Source organism: Salminus brasiliensis, chromosome 7, assembly GCF_030463535.1.
Source record: "Salminus brasiliensis chromosome 7, fSalBra1.hap2, whole genome shotgun sequence".
NCBI classification, from domain to species: Eukaryota; Metazoa; Chordata; class Actinopteri; order Characiformes; family Bryconidae; genus Salminus; species Salminus brasiliensis.
In genome coordinates, this window is record NC_132884.1 from 35,305,703 (window position 1) to 35,331,473 (window position 25,771).

Below are 25,771 nucleotides of genomic sequence, written 5' to 3' on the forward strand. Positions count from 1 at the left end.
TTTACTTCGTTGGTTTTTATTGTCAAATAATTCTCTCAAAGTACAGGATCTGGAAGAACAGAAAAAGAATCGACAAATAATTAGACTGCATGTTGGCAAGACCCAAGCGTGGCAGTTTTCTGGAGCAGAAAATTGGGGTGGGTTACGACAGTCTTCTGAGATGCCTGTTGGTTGATAAAAACAAAAAAAGAAAGAAAAAAGAAACAGCATACATAAAAAAAGGATTTTTTATAAATCAGAAAATTAGGGAAAATCCGAATTAGGGACTAACCTACATAACAGCAAAGTACAGGAACTGGAATGGTTTCACTAATCACTGAGCTCAAACGTGGGTTATTAGGTCAACACTGGAGGTAATAAAAAAAGATCTTGTTGAGTCCTGGTTGGACTTCTGCTGTGATACTCCACACCCTGCATATGGAAAATGGAAATTCTGAAATTCATCAATTGGAAAACTGGTTTCTAAAGCAGTTCAGGCACAAGGATAAACAGGAAAATCACAACAAATGTGAAGACAAGGACAACTGTCGCATTTCTATCCAAACAATCCAAAGTGACCATAATAGCATATGGCTTTAGTACATTTCTGCAAGTGCTTCAGTCAACTCCCCAGTCCCCTTGCAATAATAAGAAAATAAAAATGAATAAATATATAAACTTTAACATTAAAATCCATGTACGCTCTTTCTCTCTGTTCTTTTTCTTCTCTCACACTCCTTCTTGTCTCCTGCCAAACCACAGTCAATATAAAATTACCAAAGCCATGGTGCTGGGGGGGGGTCTCCACATTTTTTAAACATATGCATTTTTAGCTCCTCTTTTGTTCTGTTATTAAAAGCAGAGATTTGGACCAATAGTGGCAAAGAGCTCCACCCAATCAGTGAGCAATATACAGAATGTACCTCTGCACTTCTATCTGTCACGCACACCACACACACACAGGCACACACACCACAACCATACCGCTGGAACAATGGAAAAGGGGATTACATAGCACTTTGGATTGAACCCTACTCATTTTTTTTATTTCACCATTAAAAAGAAACTAAATGACTCAAACTGCAGTTGAACAACACGTTAAACTTTCGACCTGCGCTCATGTTTATGCTTATTGGGTGACTATTGCCGATTTTATTTTATAGTATTTAGCTGGTGTAGGCCGTACGTCTTTCTGGGCAACAAAAAAAGCTCTGTGTGGTTTTCCCAAAGACACTAGCTGAACGAGACAATGAGAAACACTTGCGAGGAGACACCGCATACACACACACACATACCCACCCCAACAAACCAAAAAAAAAAGCCTCATAAAATAATCTGTGAGTGTGATTTGGTGCCTACAAAGGGACAGTTTTTGCTTAAGCACTTCCATCCATCCGTTAATCTGTCCGTCATCCGGCCAACAGGACTAAACATGTTGCACTGCTACAACTGCACATTTCTATAAATCAGATGCCACCCTCCCTCTACAGGCATTTCACGTATTTGAGTTCAGGTTCTTCTGGTTCACAGTGGGCAGGTTGTCCCGGCTGCTGTCCCGGTTCTGCTGGATCAGTGTCAGAGAGAGCCGGGTGGGTCAGGTCCAAAGATCTGGTTGTATTCACTGAGGATGAGTTCCACGGCCTGGTTCTGATAGACCATGTTAACAGCCATGTTTCCGCAGTCGCTCTGCGGCCGCATCAGAGTTGGCCCGAAGACGATGCCAATGTTTTGCGTTGTCATGCGATTACTGTCTGAGTGCTCCATCACCCTGCAAGGACAAGAGAGAGAGAAAGTGTAAGTGAGTGAGTGAGAGAGAAAGACAGAGAGCGAGGGAAAAGAAAGAGAGAGGGAGAGACACTATAGTAGTGTGCATGTGTGCGAGAGTGCAGCAAGGACACAAGGACAAAGGAAGGGGTTAAAGCCGCAGTATGAGGCATTCTTCTAAAAATGCCATTCCCACTTAACCACAGATCCAGCCAGCAATTGCTCAAAACTTCCACATTAAAAAGCAAAGGGGGGAAAAGGGAAGAAAGGGAGGAGAGGAGCTGGAGAACGCCAGAGGAGAGGAGAGAAGAGAAAAGGAGAGGTTCCAGCGGTGGCGGAGGTGGTCCTGGTGCTACTTCCAGCAGAGGCCCCACAAAGATCACTTGAGATGACAATAGAGAGACAGCAAACAGCAAAGCGAGGAGTGAGCAGGAAAGACAATATGGAGTAAATGGAGAAAAGACTTTTCACAATCTGGCACTAATGAGGTTTATATAGGCTGCTGTTTTTATATAATACACTTCTGTGAGAGGATAGTGGTGATTTAGGGCCAGCTCCCTGGGCCATGTAATCAAATTCATTACCAAATTAGAGGAAAAACCTTCTTCAGCACTCAGAGATTTGATACATATGGGCAAACGTGGCTATCTATAGCACTCACTCTGCTCAATTATACTCAGTTCTGCTCAGCCAACTTTCTTCAACGTGAGCAATGAGTGTGTAATGCCTTCTAGTGGCTGAAATTAAAATTACATGGAAATTAAAGAGTAATTTCTGCAGTTGGGAAAATGAAATAAACAATATTGTATATCATTATTTTATATATTTACAGTAGGTTTAGTTTCATATAAAAGCTGCTTATCTGGGCATTAAGTGCTTATTTGCTCAGTGAAAATAATAATATTTTCTGGGCTGGGGGCGTCCAGTAGAAACCTGGAACCAAGCTCTGTTCTTCAAACTAGCTCACAAAATCTCCACTACTTTCTTCAAAATTAGAAATTCTTGTTCTTTTTACTGTATTTATGTTAACCTGCATCTGTTCTAATGTGATCTGGAGTTTTTACAGCAAAAACTCTCTTACTGCTGAGAGAAATGCTTTTAACTAATGTATTTAGGTACCTCATCTCTGCATAATACTTTTGGCATAACTTAAATCTGCCAGTTGCAATTTTCTTTTCTTGGCATAAATAAATCATTTTTTACATTGACTTAAATGGAAATTTCTTCTCCTTCTCCTGTATTGTATTTGCCATTCTTGCTGATCCCAGGTATTGAACCCACACCCCTGTCATCAATAGCCTGGTGCTCTAACCGCTGAGCCACCACTGCCCCTATATACAGTATACACATTATTCCACATCTTCTGAATGCAAATTGCTTACCGCTTAAGGTGGCGAAACATGTGTCTCATGGTGTCGTGGTTGGAGGGTGGCATGCTGATGATTAGCAATTTCATCCGGTCCACCTTATCCAAGTATTCAGACATCTCTACAGGACAGATGGACATGTCCATATTAAAGCAACAGGACGAATGGCTCAGTGACATAATATAATGCTTGTAATATAATTTGTAGTTTTGGAGTTACACACTAATAAACGTCTATCAGATGGTTTAATGTAGTTACTGCCATGTACAGTACTGTACAAAGTCAAACCACCCTTCATGTCTGGATATTTCCAGCCCAAACAACCATTAAGTACAGGTCATTCATTTTCAGGAGATATTCCTGAGCAAATTAGATGGAAGATAATCCATTTACAAGGAAAGGGAAAGGGAAACATTAAAGCAGGACAAAGAAGCTGATGGTGTTCTCATGGCCTAAACCAGCTCCTGAGTCCTGACCTCACTGAATGTGTTTGTTCACAGGGATGGTGAGAAGCAGAAAATGCTCCAATTCTTAAAGTGAACTTGGGAGGTGTCAAAAAAATCTCCTTTCAGATGTATGTAAAAGAACTGAAAGGAATGGAAGATGTAATTATGGTAATGGGCGAACATATTAAACACTGAATTATTTGATAATATATTTAGTTGTTGAGGCTTCAGTGTTATTTTCTTTTTAATATATGTTCTTTTCTTCTTTTTCTTGAAAAAAATGAATAATACTTATTGGCTATTTTGGCTCAAAACTGCATTAAATGAAGGGTGGTCTCTGAATTTTGCCCAAGACGTAGTTAACACAACCAAATACTAGTGTTAGTATTGTGCAGAAATAAACAAACTAGTGCATAAACAAAAATACAATTTCATTATCCTGATACTTTATGACTACCCTTCACCCTACCCTTCTGAAATCAAGGGAATTACAAAAGAGTTTATCCTGCTTTTGTTGGAGTAACTTTCGACTGTTCAGCGAAGAAGACTTTCTACTAGATTTTGGAACATTGCTGCATTGAATCCCAAGAGTAATGGATGGAGCACCAACCATCATTCCAGAGAAAACAGTCCCACTGCTTCACAGCTCAATGCTGGGGGTATTTATACCCCTCTAGCCCAAGCCTGCCCAAGGCAACAAACTAATGCATATACAAAAAATGTCATTATCCTGATACTTCATGACTACCCTTTACCCACCCATCCATCTACCATCACACTCTCTCTCTCTTTTTCACTTACTGACAGTCTCCACAATGTCATGGAAGAATCCATACGGAACCAAAGGTTCAGGCAGCTCTCTGAAGAAGAGTTTCAGGGCTCCTGTTATTACATGAATGTCCTCCCACTGCGGGTCCTCCAGGTCCACACGCTCCACTGAGCCACATCCATAAGGAATGGAAGAGGGAGAAGAGAAGGCATTGGAGAAAACACAGACATAAGGAATAGAAGGGAGGTAAAAGAGAAGGCAAGTGCCCACATTTCTCAGAGGGCTATACAAAGCATCAAAAAACACACATGCACTTATAATGGTGCTGAGTTGCTTGGCATGAGGCTGCAGAAGAGGAACTGTGAGTGTACAATCGAAGGATAGATAGAGAGAAAGAGAAGTAGAATCTGCTGCAGAGCAAAAACGAGGACAGCTTGTGGAAATGCAAACACTAGCCTTTAGCATCTCTTCAGGTACCTTTCTGCTGGTCACACAAACACACACACACACACACACACACGTCTCAAATGAGAACTGGTTCTCAATCCCACTCCCAAAACTAATAGCTCTATCTCAATTATCAGAGCCCATCATGAACTCCATGCAGAATTTCCCCGGGTCTGCTTTACCCTGGAGCGCAAGCAAAAAAAGAGAGCCACGTGACATCATCAAGCAATAAAGATCAACACAGCAGCATGCATCTCTCGCAGTGACATCAGCCACAAGGTGTCAGTCACAGAGCCCATGAAGACATGAAGAAGCCTGTGTGCTTCGAAGATATGGATGAAGCTGCCCATGCTGAGATCATATTTATATGCTTATTCATATAGTTTCTTCTGAAATCAAGGAAATTACAAAAGAGTTTATCCTGCTTTTGTTGGAGTAACTTTCGACTGTGAAGGGAAGAAGACTTTCTACTAGATTTTGGAACATCCAACTATCATTCCAGAAAAAACAGTCCCACTGCTTCACAGCTCAATGCTGGGAGATTTATCTTGCCCAAGTCATGATGCCAATAGGTTAATGTTTCGAAAGAACAGAGTCCTATTCTATTGGCAGTACTTCTCTACAGGGACTAGACAATCTGTGTCAGCAATGAGTGCAGCTTAAAGTAGCTGAACAGAACTAGAAGGGGAATCCTAGATTGAAAGGGGTGTCCACAAACATTTGGACATGTAGTGTTTTAAGGTAGAGATGATATGGAGTTGATTCAACTATGGTGCAATTTTGTTCCCTTCAGATAATCAAAGATACTGAAGATGAAACCCTGAGGGTACCACCCCATCTGATGTTCTGATGCTTTCTGATGATTGAAAGTTTAGAACCCCCCAGTTCTGCCAGAACTTTTCAAATAACTTTACACTTTGGTTCTTGCTAAAGACTTTCAAAGACTTCTAAAATATCTTCCGTTTGGCTTGCATATGAGCATCTGCTCAGATCAGTGCAAAAAGGCAGCTTCCTCCTGGACCACAGACTGATAGCAAGGCAGCTTTGGAGTGTGAAGGTGCAAGGATTTTCACCCCTGCTGATTTGGGTGGGCTACCTTGCACTAACTCCTCTGGGAATAGGTAGCGTCCATCTGTAGACACCGCTCGCTCTGGAAAAATGGACATGAGTTACAGCCCACCCACCAACACCATACAGACTGTACACTCTCTCGCACCTCGTTACATCAGTATCTTATCAGGTCTTTTCAGAGCAGAAGACTGAATAGAGATACTGATGAGCAAAACAATACATTATTATTATTATTATACTTTCTCTCCCATGTGCGCAAGCTCCCTCTCTCACCATGATTGACAGCAAAGCGAAGTTTCTGGATCACTGCCAGGTTCCCACTCACTCTGTAGATGCCATCTGACTCTAAACCTGAAAGAACATACAGACACACACAAGTCAATTACCTACTTACCAGAGTGTGCATGTGGGTTCACTCTTAGGTGGTAATGATGGACTGATGTAAGTGTCACAGATATGCCATGTCACATGTTCGCACCTTTCTTCTCCACTGTTTCCGTGCAGTTTCTAACGAACCGTGGCACAGTGCTCTTCTCTCTCTCACACAGCACTTCCAAACTGCAGCCAAACACCTGGTCTGAAAGCAACAACCACACACACACACACATTTGCCACTGCATCATCCACCATGGCCTACTTTTTTGCACGAAAAAACACCACAAGAAGATCAATTTGTTGTGTAAAAGTCTTGGTGCAGATTATGTTCACTCCTACAAATAAATGCGCTACAAAAGGTTCTTTGAGAGTTGAACCACTTTGGGTTCCACAAAGAACCATGTTTTTTAAAAGAAAGGTGTGAGCGTGATGAACCTTTTACCTGGTAATAAGTTTACATCAACTGAAGGTTCTTCACACTTATATCTCTCTGACAAAAATGCTTATTTAGGACACCAAAAGTGGTTCTTCTATGGTATTGCTCTAGAAACTCTGTGTAGCGCCTTTATTTTTAAGAGTATTTACCATATAGGGGATGCGGTTCTTCTGGACTTTGACAAGTGAGTCATCTGTAGAGTTAAAGCTACTTTAACCCGTTAATTCAGAAAGGCTTATTACACACTAAGGTGTATTCTTCAGTTACTACATGGACCTCCATACAAACTGGTTGGCGTTATTTGGTCATAGAAGTTTGTAATGACACTTTTGGCCTGCTGGCGATCCATAGGCTGTTTAAGGGGTTAACTTTAGTGTAATAAAACACATCAGTCGGTAAAGAGTAGGAATACTACCTAAAACTAGCATGCCAAATTCCTACATCACTACTAGTGACTTACTTAGTGAATGTGCAATGCCTTCTAGTGGCTGAAATTAAAATTACATGGAAAAGGTCATTTCTACAGGTACAATGAAAAACAAAATAGTGCACCTTGAAATATATTTTCACATTTCTATTTTGTATAGATAACCTGATTATTAACCTCAATTGGAAGTGATTTTGTAAGATATATTTTATATCTTAAGTCTGAATATATATATAAATATATGGATAAGACATGCTTCTGTAATATGAATGTATAAAAAAATCTTGTCAGATCTGAACCTAGAACTACAGAAAGGCAACCTAAAGATGTTTCTGTAATTGTCACACGTAGCTAGCATTTTCCGCATGTTTACTTTGCACTATCAAAATGAATGGGTGCTAATAGCTTTATCCAGTTTAGCTCATAGCATACAGAATGATCTAATATCTGCTGGAATCAATCTTCTCTGTCTCTTAAGGATGTGTTTTCACTTTAAATATGACACAATTCATTTCTCATGTTTCAAATGTATCCATATGTACACAGAAATCTCTGGTCTGGAATGAACTCGGCCCATTATATCAGCTCCACTCCAGAAGCACTGCTGTTTCTGAACCACTCGTACCAGCGCAACATACGCTACTAACACACCAACACATGTCAATCGGTGGCAAATCTCACATGGTTGTGGCACTGTGGGTTTACTGTAGCTGATAGATGTGCAGATGCTAGCTCACCTTTGATAAGGCCTTTCTCCTGTAGTGCCTGAAGTGGGGGTCTTCTCAGAATGAGCTTCTTCAGACGACTCTTCACTCGCTTCCGCTCTGAATTCTCCAAATTAGAGCTGGAACGAGGGACTAAACAGGCGAAGAGAGAGAGAGTGAGAGAAATATGTGAGTATGTCTTTGAGTTTATATATGAGTTTGTCTTGAGCTAATATCAGAATAAATAATAATAACATTCATAAAGTCGTGGTTTTCCATCACTGTGTTGAATAAAACATTTCCAAAGTTCTCCTCATGGAGGTATAGTATTATTTAGATATCATCCAACACCTGGTTTGGTAAATTTAGAGCTTAATGAGTGGTAAATCAGGTGAGCTACTGCTTATGGAATTGAACATATCCACGCTGTTCTGGCTGGGCTGGGGCCGTCCAGGAGAAACCTGGAACCGATCTTTGTTCTTCAGACTAGCTCACAAGATCTCCACTACTTTCTTCAGAATCCTAGCTCAGCCCAAGGTCTACATTTACACGCTATTTAAACTGCCCTGTGTGTGTGAGTGTGTTTGTCTAACTGACGTGAAGCCTTGGATCCTGCACGATTCTCGTCCTCATCTCCACTCTGGTCCAGCATCTCCATGGAGCCAGCTCTCCTCAAAGAATACAGCAACACGTTATCTAGAGGATTCTCTTTATCCTACAACACACACAGACACAAACACACAAATATCAAGTATATGGTAATAATACAGAGATGAACTATATTATATCATTAAATATTGTTGTTGTTAGACAAAAACCTTGTATCTTCGAAACAGCAACTTTATAGCAGAAGGAAAAAAACCTTTTGTAACTTTTAATGGACCATATATCATTTATTGGTCCATATATCATGAAACTGTTACACAATGTAAAGAGTAACTACCCGATTTACATCTGAATGATGAAAATTTAACTGCAAAAATGGAGATACAAGGTTTTTGTGTGACAGCGACAATATTTATATATATAAAAAAAAGGAGGACCCACCAATCTGTCAATGACTTTCTGAATGGTGCTGTACCACTCTCTAATCAGAGAGTCTGTCTCGGACTGCAGCAAAAATTCATTGCCTGTAACTGTTCTCAGCTACACACACACACACACACACACACACAAACACACACCACATATATGTTACTCTGTTTATAGCTTTCACTTTTTTTATGGAGGAAGTAAGAGAGGAACTAGCGGTTTAAGTCACACATGGTTTCAACACAGCAATGGTTACACTTTTAAAACTGAAGCCTTTCATTTTTAAGCAATTAAAATTTTTTATTTTTATAAAATCTGCTGTTGTTTTTTACTGGAAACAAACAGAAACATCTTTTCCTCTGGATTTTGGTCACTTTACAGTGCTGTGCAACAGTTTTAGGGACCTACGAAGATTAATAATTCCTGAATAATTCTGAAGAAAGTAGTTGAGATGAGCTAGTCTGAAGAACAAAGCTCAGTTCCAGATTTCTCCTGCGTGTGGATGTGTTCAATTCCATCAGCAGCAGCAGCTCACCTGATTTACCACCCTTAAGCAATGGCTAATCAAACCAGGGGGTTGATGATACCTATAAATAATACCAGACTCCCATGAGGAGAACTTCAGAGCTGTTTTAATGAACACAGTGATAAAAAACACTCATTTTTGTATGACTTTTATTGTGTAAACTGTTTTACTGAGTAATTAAACGCTAATTTTGGTTAAACTCTAATTTTCACAGTAAAAACCTTAAAGCCCATCTGTGTCTCTGTATATCTATCTCTTGCTCATTCTTTCTCTCTCTCTTACCTTGAAGACATTCTTCCTGCTGGAAAGGTCATTGGCCCACTGCAGTTGAGCCCCTCTGAGATCCACACTGCTCTCTGGACAACTGTTACCTGGCTTCTACACAGACCCACACAGATACAGCACAATCAACTGAATTTGTGTCACTGCATGTAAACATCACTATAAAATGTAGTCCCATTCACTAAAGACCAAAGGAATTGCAGCACCAGTACACCATCAACCAACATAACCAATTGTTTATCTAAAGTTTCTGATGAAATGTAGAGTATTAATAGGGAGTTTGATCTCTTTTGCTCTAGTATCAGCCTCTCTAATGCATGAAGGACCTCTTACCCAGCTGGCAGGACTTTGTGTCTTGGGATCTTTAAAGAATACAAGACTGTTCCCCACCAACACCACCCAGGAAGGGTTCCAGTTTTTCCTGTAGACCACACACACACACACACACACACACACACACACACATATTTAGAGTTATATTCAGAAATGAGAGCATACAGGCGGTAAGTAGTGTGAGAACATGACCCAATATTCTGGTGGTTTACTTTCGGGACATCTCCGCATCAGTGAAAAACAGTTACAGCCAGTTTTCTTCTCAAACAGAAAACTTGCAGAGCAACATGGCCTGGTGGCCAGTGTTTCAATGTTTCTCATGAATTTTGCTGCTCTGAAACACAAGGCTTTTCCGAGGTCTTTAATGTCAGAACTTGGTTTCAGTTTCCAGTCCTAGTTTGAATTACTTTGAAAAAATATATATGTCTGGAACAGAATCATGTTTGTGTTTAAACTCTGCAAGTATTACAGTAGTGGCCTTATTTTAATATGTAATCTTTGTTGCCAACCACAGTTTGAAGTTCTATGCAGTGAGTAAAGAATTCTCAAAGCTCACTGGTAAAACTGAAAGCTAACACACCAGTTTAACCACCAACACAATTAGGAACTGACTGAGAATGTACAATGTACAAACGCAAGACCAAAAAAAAAAACTGCACTCTGGATCCTCAGGAAGTATATCACTGACTCTGGTTTCAACCAGGTTTCAGTCAGACTTTGGGATTGTGAATTTTGAACGCTCTCAAAGTTCAAATATTAGTACTGTGTTGTTATTATAATAATGTCTTTTATTATTCAAATATAGCTTCAAATATAATATATATAAAATTTATTTATTATTGTTTTCTTGTTATTTGATACATGTTTCTGTTTTATATAAATTTTTTTATTGATATATTTGCTTTATCTTTATATTTTGAATTTTTATATAATATCTTATTGTTTCAAGTCAGCAGGCAGTTATCAAAATATTTCACTGCTAGTTGTAACATGTATGACTATGTATGTGACCTATATTGTTATCCTCATTTTCAACAGGTTTTGACATTTGTGGCCTAAACTGAACATCTAGGTCTAGCACTTATGGGTCGAAGCTAATGATAGGTAATGAACACAGGCCTTCTAAATGTTTATGATGTGAGGAGTTCTACATACAAAGGTTTAAAGAATTGATAAGTGAATTGTTCTGAAAGGTTATTTCTCATCAGGAGAACAAAACTGACTAAGACGGCATGATATGAGTACTATAGTTTTATTGCTACGCATTGTGACTGGTTGTGATAGGTCAGAGGACTCATTTCCATATTTGGAGCCTTCTGCAATATCAGCATGTGAAAGGCCAACATGACAATACTGTGAACAAATGAAATATTGTGCACTGTACATATATTTAATAACATTTATATGGAATGTAATTTGGGCAGACATTTTGCTTAACAATACTGATAATATACTGATACTGACGTCTTTACATGTCCTCCGAAACAACCTGGCTACCTGGCACTCAAAAAGAGGCGGCGGCTGGCTTAACATGTCGTGTCGGAGGAGACGTGCTAGTCTTCACCTAGTCCTGGTCTTGGGGGCATTGCTAGTGAAAGTGGCAGTTCACATGAATGGGACAAGGATTGGGTAACTGGCCTTTCAAATTGGGATGGGCAACAGAAAATGGAGTGAAATTAGAAATAAATGATTTAAAAAAAGAAAAGGGTGTCCACAAACATTTGGACATACGATAATGAGACCACAGCACTTCAGAAATCATGTTAGTAAAAGAGTGAACATTGCATAAGGACTACAGAGGCAAGAAAACATGGCTACACATCCATATGTGTGTGTGTTTGTGACACGTGTCATTTGAGATAAGCGTACCTCAGTTTCCTGCCTCCCTCTGCTATCTTGGTTTTGTTCAGCAGACCTGCTTTTTCCAGCTCCTGCATCACAAGAAGTGAATGTTAGCATATGTTCAGCAGAAGTGAGCGGGATGTTAACGTGTGTGAAAGGTTAGTGTACAGTTACTTGCAGTACTTCAAGAACAGACTTTCGTACAGTCAATTTTCAGTGAAAAAGTGTTGAATAGCAGCGATAAAGCCACAGTAGATTAACAAAAATGTGAAGCTTTAGAGCACTTTTGAGATTCATTACTTGCTCTGATTACTTCTGACAAAGCTTCTAAGGAGTTACTAAGTGTTAAATAGGCCAGTGTCCAGCAGGCCTGGTCAGACATGAGGAATGTGTAAATGCTATATCCAGCATTATGAACATGAATAACCCACAAGCACATAAGAAACCACTTAGGAGAACATACAGAGAATGTGAACAAAGCCAATGTGCTACAAAGGTCTGGGAGAGTCTGGCTGTAATCACACACACACACAGCCAAAGTGCTGTTTAGGCTAGTAGGCCTGGGATGGCCGGCTTTACGACTGCTTAAAGATGGAGCACGTATGGAACAATGATTCATATTTGGAGTTACAGACAAGAAAAGCCTTAAGACATAAGAACAAATTCAAGTTGTGTGTGTGTGTGTGTGTGTGATTTATGTACTACTATCATTGTGAGGACAACTGAACTGCCATCACCATTTATGATAGACACAGCTGAAATCTAACCTCCATCTTTAACCTATCAGTGCAGTGAACACACACTTACACACTAGTAATCACACACAGTGTCCAAACAGTGGACAGAGCACACCCATGCCCTGGGCAAACACAGGTATCAAACCCACAACCCTGTCAGCAATTAACCAGTGCTCCAACTACTGAGCCACTACTGCTCTTTAGTCACCACTGCCCCCCTAGCCACCACTGCCCCCCGCAATAAAAATGATAATGATAGGACAATATGACAAAATAGCTGAAATTAGGACATTTTTTATGTCCTCGCTATTAAACTAGCTGTTCACACATGCAACTTTCACAAACTAACAAACTAAAAGGGCAGAAAGGGCAGATTTTTAAATACTGAGGTTAATGTTTAGGGTTAAGGGTTAAGCTTAGTTCTAGTTTACTGAGGTGAAGGTTATGGTTAGGTTTACGTTTAGGTGTAGTTAAGCTTTACTCAGCTATAACAACACAAAAATCAATTGCAGTCCTTGCTAACATAGTAAAACATGCATGCTTTAGTGTGTCTCTCACCGGTGTCATTCCATCACTGTCCGGGGAGCTGTCAGTAGAGGGTGACTCCACCACCACTTGGTACTCTGACTGTAAAAGGACATTAAAATGTTATTACTGTCGAACATGAGAAAAGAATTACGTTGTGGTGTGTGCTGTAACTAGGTTTATTAATTTGCATCATTTTCTGGCTACACCACAAACATACAGTTACAATTTATACAATACCAAAGACTTTGCAGACCCTGAGCCCCATATACACCTGGTTTCTTCTTATGACTAGTATCTGGATTCTATCCTGATGAGATTTTAGCCACATGAATTCACTTAGTAGTCAAATTTCTCCAGTCCGAATAAAATCTGATCACTGTGTGGGGCAGAATATGCAAATTCGCTTGGATTATTACTGGTGTTTTGGTTGTACTGGGAGGGGTTTTGGTTCTCTAATGTCTTGGGTGTGTTCACATTTGCATTTTTTGGTGGCTTGGTCTAATCCAGATACTACCCTGCTAATAAAGATGCAAGAAATGATCAGGTGTAAACAGGGCCTTTGACACACCTGCCCTCCACTCCATATTACATAAAAAGTACATGATTAAAAGCAGAAGGGATTGATTGTATTAACTCTGTTGTTTTTAGAGAAACTAAACAATATACATATCCGACTACAAAAGTTTACACTGACTTCCATTAAAATTTAGGAAGTTAGGAAGGATTTTGCTGATTTGACATATTGGAAAATAAATAAAACATAACAGCATAGCCTTCATATGTCTTTTTGTTGTTGAGAGTCTGGCTCAACTCAAGAAAGTACAGAAAGTTTGGGCGCACCTACTTTTCAAAATGTTTTTTTTAGTTCATGATATTAAAATAGGTAATAACTTCCTATATTAAATAATAATAATTTTAAAAAATCCCAATTTGGTACTGCCACCCATTCGTAGCTCCCCCTAGCACTACTAATGCTCCCTACACTAAGAGAGGGTAAGAACTTAACATACGTCTTCTCAGATAACTGCAAAATCAAACAACACCTCTTTTCAAACTAACATTGCCGGGCAGCCCAAACACTCAGGTCCCCAGCATAGCATAGCCTTCCCCAGCCCAAGCACTAGGTCCCCAGATCCACCGCACCAGCTAATAGACGCATGTCCCAGGCAACATTGCTTTTAAGAGTGATGAGGGGAGAAAGCACTGTCTACCCACCCGGAGGGAGCAGAGACAATTGTGCAGCCAATTGTCTGGCCACTGATGGCAAAGTGCCATGGTTTAGGATTCAATCTCATGACCTCCAGGCCATAATGGTAGTGCATTTGACTGCTGAGCCACTCAGAGCCCGAAGCTGATTAGATATTGATTAAATATTGATTAGATATTGGCAGACTTTGTTTTGCAAAAACTGAGGTACTTCTTCTGCCGTACTTCACTTTTTATTACTCTCAGTAATACAAATCAGCACAATCTGTCCAAAGTGTTTGTGAACAGCTGTTCAAAAGCCATTCAGTTTTAGGGTTACTACTCAGTTATGAAAGATATGGTTCATTATTAGTAATTACTGAAATGAATACACTGAAATATTTCCAAGAGGAATCCTTTTAAGCAGTTTTAACCAAACATACGGTTCTTTTTTTAGATAACAATGAAAATGAAAGATTACTTGAAAAAATGAAAGTCAGGTGTCCCCAATGGAGTGTGTTAGCATGTATGTGTGTGGTTCAGCAATACCTTGCCATTTGATGAGATTGGACTGGAGTAGGAGTGGCTGATGTAATCCCCGCCCCCGACTAAGGCAGAGTTTCTGCGCTGGATATCGGCACTATTGAAGGAGGTGGAGCTGAGGCCGTCCGATGACGCTGCACGCTGCATGGTCTAAACGAGAAAGGAAAGAGTAACTACACACTGACCCTGTGCTCGTCCATGACCATTCTACTATATCTCAGTGCAGTTCAGGTTGACGTCCAGTCTCTCTCTTTCCATTTCTTCTCATTTTCATGAACAAACTCATTCACTGTAGGAATGATCAAAGCAGCTTATCAGAGAGGCTGAACCCCCAAGTGTGCAGTGTGGCAGTGAAGATCAGCCCAACCGGGTGTCCATATGGTCTGGATTACAACTGGGAAAACCCAGGGAAGAGATGGAAACCTCTGATTTAGGGTCGGATATGCACAGATCAAAGCCTAGAGTTTCGCCACTAGCACTAAAATGCTACCATCAGCATCCTATTTCACAGGAAGAGAAGATTCAGCCTGGACTGGCAAAATGACTCATTTAGAGTAGTCCCTTCAGGGTTTCTGAGTACGCACAGCCAAACAATAACCAAGCAATGACCAAAAGAGCAGACCTTGTGTTTGAAGATGATTTGCCTCACCTGACTCAGCTGCCAAGCATTTGCATTCTGGGTACTGTAGATGAAGTCAGGGGAGAGCTGTGAGAGAGTAAGAGAGAGAGAGGGAGAGAGAGAGAGAGAGAGAGAGAGAATGAGGGAAAGTTTTGAGTATGAAAATCTTAGGTGACACACAAACACACATATGCACTCAAGCAAATACACACTCTTTCAAGCAGTGACAGGATGCTGAGGTGGACACACTCACCACAGAGGCACAGCCAAACTGAAACTAACCGTTAAACAGCAACAGAGACAAAAAACAAGGCAGTATTCTTCAGCATTCTCCTCACTCAAGCTCCTCAAAAGTTCTCCAACAGACGAAATTCTCAAAACCCAAAGTCACAAACCTGCATGATATTTCCATCAGCTTTCAGGAGGCCTGCTGTCTCTAAAGTGTGCTGATACACGACTGCGTTCTGCTGTGTTTCTACATTTCGCTTCACTGAGCATGCCCTTCTCGAGCTATGTGTTAGTTCCTGTCAGCTGAAATAATAGTCATAGGCGAGTTTCTTCCTCTTTGCTTAAAACATCACACCCAACGTACAGCAGCATAGCTCCTCAATCTAACCTCAGATTACAGTCCAGCAACCTGCAGCTTAATCCAGAGGGGAGAGTCTTCTACTTTCACACACAAGCTCATATCTCTCACACTTTTTCCCATACCTTACCACACATGTGTGTCCCACATTAAAAGGTTGTTCTCATCTCTGAACCGCAGCCCCAATTCAGCCACTCATTCTTCTGGTGAAAAGCTGAGCTTCCTCATTTTTTGGAGGAAGGTGGCAAAATCAGCCTTATACTCTCTCAGCACTACAGGAAGTGTTTCATTGTTTGAGCTTCTCTGACCTCCAGAATCTCCCTCACTATTAAAGGGGCATTCCAGTGATAATTCACAATTTCTGCATAATCCAGTAGCTGCGTTCTAGACAATTAATGTAGAATTAAATGTCTAAAGGGTCAAAAATGCCTCAAAAAGCTTTAGGTACAAGTACAGGCAATGGAAATGGAGTTAGTATCTAACCAAAAGTGCAAAGCAGTGAACTTAGGAATAAAAGATAGATGAAGCAGACATGAGACAAAGGCCTTGAGTGCTCCTCTGCTTTTTTTACAACAAATTAGAAAATAAATAAAATAGGAAATAAACAAATTCTGACTTCTGGCCGCATTTAAGCAAACAACTTTTGTAAATTGCTCTGGATAAGAGTGTCTGCCAAATGCTTTAAACGTACATTAATTGAGCCGTGAACATAACATTTCATATGTCTTAAATTATAATTCCTTAAGAAGCAGCTTGTTGCTATGTTACAATAACGACCTGCTGAAAAAACACACATCACATTCACATTTACATTTAAGGTATTTAGCAGACACTCTTCTCCAGAGCGACTTACAAAAGTGCTTCACTCTTTACTAAGAAAATACCCTTAGCTAGTTTGTATCAGCTAGGATCTAAAAGATACCTCTATGCTTAGATTTCTACTAAATACAAAAGTCAGTGTGGAGACCACAACACGCCACACTACTCTTTGCCCAAGTACTCCTGGAAGAGCAGGGTCTTCAGTCTGCTCAGTTCGGACATCCAGGGCAAGTTCATTCCACTACTTCGATGCCAGAACAGAAAAAAATCCCTGGATGCTTCTGTAAAAAAACTAAGTATGTTTCAAAAAGTACAAAACCAGCTTTCTTACATTTAAGAAATGCAAGATGAGTCAGGTCTTTTCTCAAGCTGCTAGACAAAAAAAACGATTCATGCTTTTGTCTTCTTGCATCTAGACTACTGCAGAGCACTGTTCACAGCAAACAGACCAATGTCTAGAATCCTACTAGTTCAGAATGCTGCAATGGACCAAACATCAGCAGCTTTAAAAAAGCGAGTACAAATATACACTATAAGTGCAAATGTTTGTGGACACCCCTTCTAATGAGCACATTTAGCTACTTTAAGTTACACCCATTGCTGACACATATGTGCACTGCTGACACTAAAAGGGATGTGGGGAGGAAGTGCCATCAAGCCACCCCTAAGAGAGCAAGGCCAACTGTGGTCTCTCATATTCCGGCAGCTGATTGCAAGGAACATGACCCAGGATTCCAACCAGCAATCCACGGATCATAGTAGCAACACCTTAGTCCACTGGAACACTCAGAGCCCTGGACACCCCTTCGAATTAATGCATTCAGCTACTTTAGGTTGCACCCATTGCTGTGACACAGCATGTCTAGTACTAGTGGTGAAGCATTATCAATGAAATAGCCCTCTCTGGAGGCTTGTTGCCACTATGCCTTATGTCAGGCCTGGGCTAGATGGGTATTAAGCCTCCCAGCACTGAGCTGTGGAGCAGTGGAGCAGTGTTCTCTGAAATGATGGTGCTTGGAATGAGTTGGGGCAATGCGCCAAAATATAGTAGAAAGCCTTATTCCCTGGACAGTAGAGACAGTTACTCCAACAAAAGCAGGATAAACGTTTTAATGCCCTTGAATTAGGAAGAAACAACAAAAGAGTCCAATGGTGTCCCAATACTTCTGACAATATAGTGTCTTTATTTAGATTGCCCTTAAATCAAAATTTAATTTTACTTATATCTTTTATTATATATTTTATTGATAGAATGTGTTTAATAGTTCATTACTACTAAATACTATATTATTATAATTTTCTTTTTTATTTATTATTTCTTTATATATATATATATATACATATACAATATATATATATATATATTTATATTTATGTACATATATGTATATATATTGTATAATATATATTGTATATTGAAGATGTTTTTATTGTTTCTACTATCTTATGTTGCAAAGCAATTTAAGCTGCATTATATAATAATAATTATTATTATTATAATAACAATAAAATAATAATAATATTTTTTATTATTATTGTATAATGAAGCTTAAATTGCTTCGCAACATAAGATAATAAAAAACAATAAAAACAGCTAGTTACAAAAATAATAGTGCTGATAATAATAATAACAATAATATTTTTATTAATATTATTATTATTATCATAATTATTATTAATTATCACCTTTAGGACTCACACTAGCAGATCCAAGCATGTAATATTCACTGTAACTCCACACCTTAGTCATTTGACATTGTTTTCCATACAGATACTAAACAACAGGCCTCTGGATGTGGATGTCCATCATTGTTAAGGGGTTAAGATCAGTTACCCATATTGCACAGACATTAAATAGGCTTTTCTGAGCAACCTGAATATAATATGGCTACTTACTGAACAATGTTGGTGTGTGTGTGTGTGTGTATGTGTGTGCGTGCATCCGGTTACCAATATATGTGAACCTGTTCTGGCCCCCAGCATTAGATCAACAGGCATTACCCTCTTAGCACTAGCAGGATTAGCTAAACAAAAAAGCCATTTGAGGGAAATAAATAAATAAGTGGAGCTGGCAGGCGTAATCTCCTTTTTAATTTGGCTCTGCCTTCTGCTCTAATCTGCACCATGAGGCAGACCCTCTGTGCTTGGGCAAGCTGCCACTCCATGCGTGTGTGTACGTGTGTGTGTCAACGAGAGACGTCTGGCTAGAAAGTAAAGGATTGTCCAGAGATAATGTCATCCAGAAAACACAGCCCGGCTTTGTACTGGTATGTCCTTTTCTGTGTAATAGCTCCATTTCTAATATGACTTAATCTTCTGTTAATCAGCTCAGTTCTTGCATAGAGCATTTCACTCACAAATGCACATCCACACACAAACCCACACACACACATTCATAAAAGGAAGCAGTTAGAGGGCAGCCAGGGACAAACCTACACTTCATCTCTTGGATGTCATTATCAGGCTTACGTGGACCTAAAACTGCACAGCCTTCAGCTGTACACCACCTGCACAAACAACACCGAGCTATCTCGGAAGAGGAGGAGAAAAGCAGCCATATCCCAGACTTACAGATTTAGGTATTTTACCACAGATTAGACATACGTCAGCATTTCCCAATCCTGCCAGCCTTGGAGACCCCTCATGTTTCTGCTTTTTAAGGTGAAACAAGCAGGCTCAGCTCACAGACTAGCTTTATAATTAAATGATAATTAAGTTAGATTAGGAAAAATACAATAATGCAAGCATGATCTTGGGGAAAAAATATTATTATTATTACTGTTATTATTATTGGATTGGAAAAAACTGATGCCATTTGAACAATGTCCAGCCCTGCTGTCCACATATTGGCCTTGGAATATTTTGTTGCTGTCCAGCAAAAAAACTTAAAGCTCCATTTTTGCTATTTTTCACTTTTTGCCAGATTTACTTTCATGTAAATCTGGCAGTTGTTTTCCATGTAAATGGACTAATAGAAATGCTCCAAATGACTTGGAATAAAATCCTTTTACACTGACTTCCATTGAAAGTTAAGAAGCTTTTCTCCTTCTTGATGCCATTCTGGAGGAACAAGGCTTTTGTGTGACAGTGACGGTCTTCAGAGCATAATTTTTCACATTAACTGTGTGGTATATTTAGCACTTCACTTTTAGCATTTCACTGTTGCAGCCCTTTATGCCTTGGAAAAAATTAGTACAGCTTTAAGGATTTCCCATTAAATTCACTTCTCCAAATACTGGTGTGGTGATCGGAACATGGTATATTTTTGAAGCATATAAATAACTCAGTGAGAGAAGAAGCTAGGCCTCTGAGTTCATTGTAAAACAGAACCTTGGTAAGCAGGAACCTTGATCTATGGTCATGGTACAGCATTCGATGCAGTGTTCTGGGTCACAACTACTGGGTTAGCTCCTGAGTGAAGCAGCCGTCTCCAGTGTAGACTCCATCACATTGAGAACGCAGCCACAGCCTGGGTGGATAGAATGGCTGTCCCGCTCCCTAGCCAGTGTGGGCTTCTGTTAGCTGATTTAACAGAGCTGTGAGTTAGTATTCTCCTCCAAGCGTGTTCAGCTGTGCATTGACATTAGCGGCAGTTCCAAAAGAAGCTGTAAGCTACTGTCACATGACTCAGGAGAAGCACATGCTAGCCTACCACCTCTCAGCACTGTGGAGTTGTGTGATTGTGTGAGTTTTCCACTAGAGCAACACTATATGTCCATATATTTGTGGACAATATTTCTAATGAATTAATCTAGCTACTTTAAGTTGCACCCACTGCTGACACAGATGGGTAAATGCACACAGACACACAGCTTGTCTAGTCCTTGTCTAGCATAAAGCCCCCCTGCATTGAGCTGTGGAGAAGTGGAACTGGGTTCTCTGGAATGATGGTTGGTGCTCCATCTAATACTTTTGGGATGAGTTGGCAAGTTGGGATGAGGTGGGATGGTGAACATCCAGCATCCTGACCTCACTAACGCTCTTGTTGCTGATTGCAATCAAATTCTTACAGCTTGACAGCTTATTACACCACTTAAGCGAGTCTGTTTAGACTACCTAGCAGCTCAGAATAGGTGGGCTATAGACCTCCACCTAGCTTGATAGCTACATTAGTCTAAAATTCAGGTAATGTCAGGAGTAATGGCTACATTTCTCACCATCATGTTTGTTCTCAGGGCTAAACTGCGTGCAAACACAAGCAGGCACTTAGTAACTGTACTTAGACACTGTAAACCTCCACACAGCTGGTTTACCCTGTGCAACGAGTTGCTTCCTGAGTTGTGTAAGGGAAGTGACAGGTGGCCAGTGTCCCGTGGGAACGTCCCAACCTGTGTGACAACTTGTGTGGTCTGTAAAAGAGAGAAAGTGAGAGATGAGACAGAGATGAAGTGGTTAAAGGTGTCAGTGGCCTAGTGGTTGGTGTGTGATATAAATTGATCTGGTTATAATATGTAATATGTACCCACAGGGTAACATAACATCCGAGCAAGACAGCATGTGTTTCCTCCAACTAGTTGAGTCTCTCTGATGGTAGATGCTATAGTTTGACATTTAACTTTAAATTTAAACTTGCCATGCTGACAGTTGTTTAAATGTTCTCCACTTGTACATTACTGTGCAGACAGTGGAATGACTGATTTCTTCTTAAATCCCTTCCCAGACTCATCTGCATCCACCACCTTTTTTCTGAAGGCCTCTGAGAGCTCTTTGAATCTGGCCATGATCGTGATCTTAACCACTCACTTCAACCATGAAGAGCAAACCAGACTTAAACCAGATAAAGTAATAATAGGTTACTCCAAAATCCTTTCTAAACATGTTCTAATCATTTGCAGCTGATGTGCTGCACCTGATTCTGAGGCACCTGAGGCATTTTAGGTAGTAATAAAAATGGCAGTGTTATAACTTTTTCCTCAAGATCAAACTTTACATGACTTTACATGATTTTAACATGACTGTATTTGAATAAATTAGATTAATTTTTTTTTTCACTCAGTGGACAAAAGACAGATGCTGGAAATGAATTTTCCATTTTATCATTATTAAGAACTCCCTTTAATATAAAATTCCAACATGCCACTGACCTGGTTGGCTAGCTTGTTTTGGCCAGGGTCACTCTGGCGAGCTCGGCGTGGTGGCTTCCACGAGCGCTCCTTGGTGACAGTGTGGACGTAGTAACAGCGGCCAGTGGAGAAGTCTTTGTACTGCTCCCACATCTGCAGTGTCTGTAAGGGCTTCTGACCCGGGAGTGGACTGGGAGGCTCCGGCCACTGCCTTCGCTCCTGTCCTGGCAATGAACTTTGGGAGATGTAGGCCTGTGAGGAAAGTTGGGTGCAGGGAGGGCAAGAAAAAATTGTTAGTTTAAAGTTCAGCAGAAAATAATTTTACACAACTTACAGCTTAGACGTCCTTTTCTAAAGTTTATAAAATAGAGTCCAGCTGTCTTTACCTTGAGCAGATAATCATTCCCGGTTTGGCCGTAACACTGCCTCTACTTCTCTACTTCTATTACTGATGCTGTCCTATATTCTATTCCCCTGTACAGTAGCAGAGCACTCCCTTATCAAAACCCTTCAGTTTATAGTGAGTTTCAGTACACAGAATTAGCAGCTGTAGATCTGTTACTCACAGAAGTCACTTCACAGTCTGATGTAGAGGAAAAACTGTTGTGGTTCAAATGCTTTATAAAAAAAGGTAAATAATGCATTGTATGGATTGTAATATGGTTTTGTATGAGGCCTATGCTTACAGCTTTGATTGGGGTTAGGTTACTGCCTTTGTCAAGTCAAGTCATGTTTTTTTATTTGTCATTTGCACAACATGTCGGGACGTACATGCATTGAAATGCTTTTGGTGAGGCTCAGGTACTCACTCTACAGCTGAATAGCACTAATATACAAACCTAAATATGTTAAACATACAGAAATCTATGCAAAATAAAAGAAACAAAAGGATCCCAAGTATGAAACTCTGTACTGTGTACTATGTAGGCTATAATAGGTTAACAGGCAGCTCCAAGCTACAGCTGGTGAACGGAAATCAGTTCAATTTTAAAGATGCAGATACGCAGAAAGAGAAGGAACCAAGAGATTGAGAGAGAGAGATCTAATGGCCAAAAGGAAAAATAGAGGCAGACAGAGAGAAAGAGACAGCCATTAAAGCCTTTTAGAGGCTGCACACAGGAAAAAACTTGCGTATAATGCAGAAAGAAAAATAAAAACTCGCAGAGGGGCGGATGTCACCTCCAGCACTAAAGTTAGACTGCAGATAAAAGCCTCCACTGAAATGCACTCAGTTTAAACTCCTTTAGGCACCCTCAGTCTTCAGTGTGTTGGGTGTGTATAGGGAAAGGGACAGGGCCAGGTAAGTCAGGGTGAGCTCATGCAGCCTGAATTGGATTACATAACTCAGCACCAGTGCTGACCCACAGCCTGTCTGCACGTGTGAATGAGGTGTAGTTCTAACAATCACCAGCAGATGGCGGTTTTGCTGACATTAGCAGAAGCAGGAGAAGTTAACCACTTCCTGGCATTTGTTACAATGGATTATTGTGATGCTCTTTTTACTAAGCTTCATAAGAATCATCCAATACACCCTCTACAAATGCTGCAACACACTGTGAAGTGAAATAAAGAGAGAGAGAGAGAGAGAAAGAGAGGCTGTGTACCTCGCTGACTGTTTATGTTACAACACACAATCATAGATCTGCAGATTCTGGTCCTCCACAGATCCTCTGACAAAGACAAAGACACCCATATTTACCATTTGTGTTGGACACAGACAGAATTTGGCCTCCGCCCTTAACCCATACATGCAGTGAACAGATACATACACACTTGTAAGCAAACACACACACAAAGTGAACACAGTGAACACAGTGAACATGTGCCCGTAACAGTGGGCAGCCATCACTGCGGCACCTGGGAAGCAGAGGTGGTTAAGGGCCCAGCAGTGATAGCTTCCCGAGTCCGGGTGTCGAATCCACAACCCTGTCACCTACTGCTCTGAGCCACCACTACACCAATAAATAAAAAAGATATATATATATTGTTATGCTTCATTTTATTACACTTCCACACTATGAGACTGAACCAAACCTGGTATACACTTACAGAGGAAACATCTCTTTTTAGCTTAAAATAATATACACTGTATACTCTGAAGTTGAGTGTTGTTTGGGAAATTGTGTATTTTCTATATTTCAGCATAAAGAAAACTTTATCAGATTGTCAAACTAATCGAACAAATAAGACAAAAGCATTAGACTTGGTGATTTATTTACTAAGGAAAATGAGCCAGTATTAATCTGTGTTTTTTTTAAAGAACAGGAATCTACCAAGGTCTGACAAAGGAGATTTCTAAAGACCTCTGAAGAAGAGTTGTAGATGCTCATCAGACTGGAAAAGGTTACAAAACCATCTCTACTCCACCATTCCACAATCAGACGTGTACAAGCCTGTGACAGCACAAAGAAACCCATGGTGCCTTCTGAGCAACTAAAGGCCGCTCTCACACTGGCTAATGTTATCGTTCATAAGTCCACCATCAGAAGAACACTGAACAACAATGGCGTGCATGGCAAGGCTGCAACTAGAAAGCCGCAGTTCTTCAAAAAAGAACACTGCTGCCCATCTGTTCATCTAAAGATCACATGGAGGCAAGTCAGAAGGCTATTGGAACGATGGCTGACCCTGCACTTTGACCCCTGCTTTCTAATATGGGATGAGTAAAGAGAAGACTTTTGTTGTACATAAGTATCAAAGCACATTCTTAGATTTGGCTTCCTTCTCCATGGCAGACTGGGGTTCGAATCCACACCACTGCGCCTGAGGAAGGATGCATGAGGAAGACTACTAAAGCTGCATTCGCCGACCTGTGTAACATGACTCAACATGTAAGCCACTCTGAAGAAGAGCATCAGCCAGGTGCCTTCATCTCAAGATAAATTCATGGAATTCCCAGGAAGATGATAGTCTGATATTGGTTATGATGAATATTTTTATATGTAATAATTTGCATTTGTTCCACATTACATTTCAGACCTGCTGAAATGTAAATCTTCCACATTTTTTTGTTTTATATAATATCCACTGCGTCTACTGTACTTCTAATATTGATGCTATACTATATTCTATTAGAGTCTGTTCCTCTATACTGTATCAGAGCACTCGTTCTATCAGAACCCTTCAGTTTATACTGAGCTTCAGTACGCAGGGTTGGTGGCTGTAGATCTGTTGCTCACGAAGTCACCTCAGGTTCTGTTGAAGAGGGGAAACTGTTGTGGTTCAACTGATGTTGTTTCTGTTCTTTGTGTGTGTGTGTGTGTGTGTGTGTGTGTGTGTGTGTGTGTTTGTGTGTGTGTGTGTGTGTGCTTTTACTGAACAGTCACCACTGCTTAACACACAGACATAAACTGTTCCAACTAACGGTTTGCTTGCCTTGATACACACACACAGCCCACACACTCTAATGTCATTTCTGAATACAGCTGAAGTAAAGTGCAGCATGTGGTATCAGCCTGGGACAGAAATTACATCACTTCCCTTCAGGCATTTTAGAAGAAATATGACCTTAGCTTAAGCTGAGTGTGTGTGTGTGTGTGTGTGTGTGTGTGGATAGTGCCAGAATTAGCCAAAGGTTAAACCAGAGTTTGGGAAAGATGAGCATATGGGTGGGCAATCGGCGTATGTCCACGCAGCAGAGCAGACCTCCGAGGCTATGTGCTGGATCAGAGTGGAGCTATTTCTGACTCAGACTGCTTCAAGATTTTAGCGAGGAGTATTTATGGGTCTGTATAAAGAGTTCATTAAAAATAGAGGGCGCATTAAAAACTTCAGAGGCTCATGGTGTGACTGAGGCTCCACTGGATACACTGATGCATCTGCATGTGTGCGTGCATGTGTGTGTGTGTGATTTCATATACTTTCTGTCCAAAAATGCTTTGATTTGGCACT

General features: G+C 40.3%; 1 protein-coding gene across 4 annotated transcripts in view; it reads right to left on the reverse strand.

The window, feature by feature from the left end:
• Nucleotides 1-25,771, reverse strand: part of arhgap9 (Rho GTPase activating protein 9) — a 53,802-nt gene continuing 28,031 nt past the window's right edge. Inside the window, exons 4-20 of one of the 4 annotated variants that reach the window (XM_072684754.1) lie at nucleotides 21,902-22,132; nucleotides 21,071-21,166; nucleotides 15,443-15,499; nucleotides 14,800-14,943; nucleotides 13,096-13,164; nucleotides 11,828-11,889; nucleotides 9,959-10,046; nucleotides 9,626-9,721; nucleotides 8,833-8,931; nucleotides 8,383-8,500; nucleotides 7,819-7,938; nucleotides 6,322-6,420; nucleotides 6,117-6,194; nucleotides 5,869-5,922; nucleotides 4,358-4,492; nucleotides 3,126-3,231; nucleotides 1-1,747 (exon numbers count right to left, since the gene is read on the reverse strand). In XM_072684754.1, the coding sequence (XP_072540855.1) occupies nucleotides 1,555-1,747; nucleotides 3,126-3,231; nucleotides 4,358-4,492; nucleotides 5,869-5,922; nucleotides 6,117-6,194; nucleotides 6,322-6,420; nucleotides 7,819-7,938; nucleotides 8,383-8,500; nucleotides 8,833-8,931; nucleotides 9,626-9,721; nucleotides 9,959-10,046; nucleotides 11,828-11,889; nucleotides 13,096-13,164; nucleotides 14,800-14,943; nucleotides 15,443-15,499; nucleotides 21,071-21,166; nucleotides 21,902-22,132 (1,845 nt within the window). In that variant the 3' untranslated portion in view covers nucleotides 1-1,554. The remainder of the gene's footprint in view (nucleotides 1,748-3,125; nucleotides 3,232-4,357; nucleotides 4,493-5,868; nucleotides 5,923-6,116; nucleotides 6,195-6,321; nucleotides 6,421-7,818; nucleotides 7,939-8,382; nucleotides 8,501-8,832; nucleotides 8,932-9,625; nucleotides 9,722-9,958; nucleotides 10,047-11,827; nucleotides 11,890-13,095; nucleotides 13,165-14,799; nucleotides 14,944-15,442; nucleotides 15,500-21,070; nucleotides 21,167-21,901; nucleotides 22,133-25,771) is intronic. The other 3 variants (XM_072684756.1, XM_072684755.1, XM_072684757.1) reach the window with 3 other exon arrangements.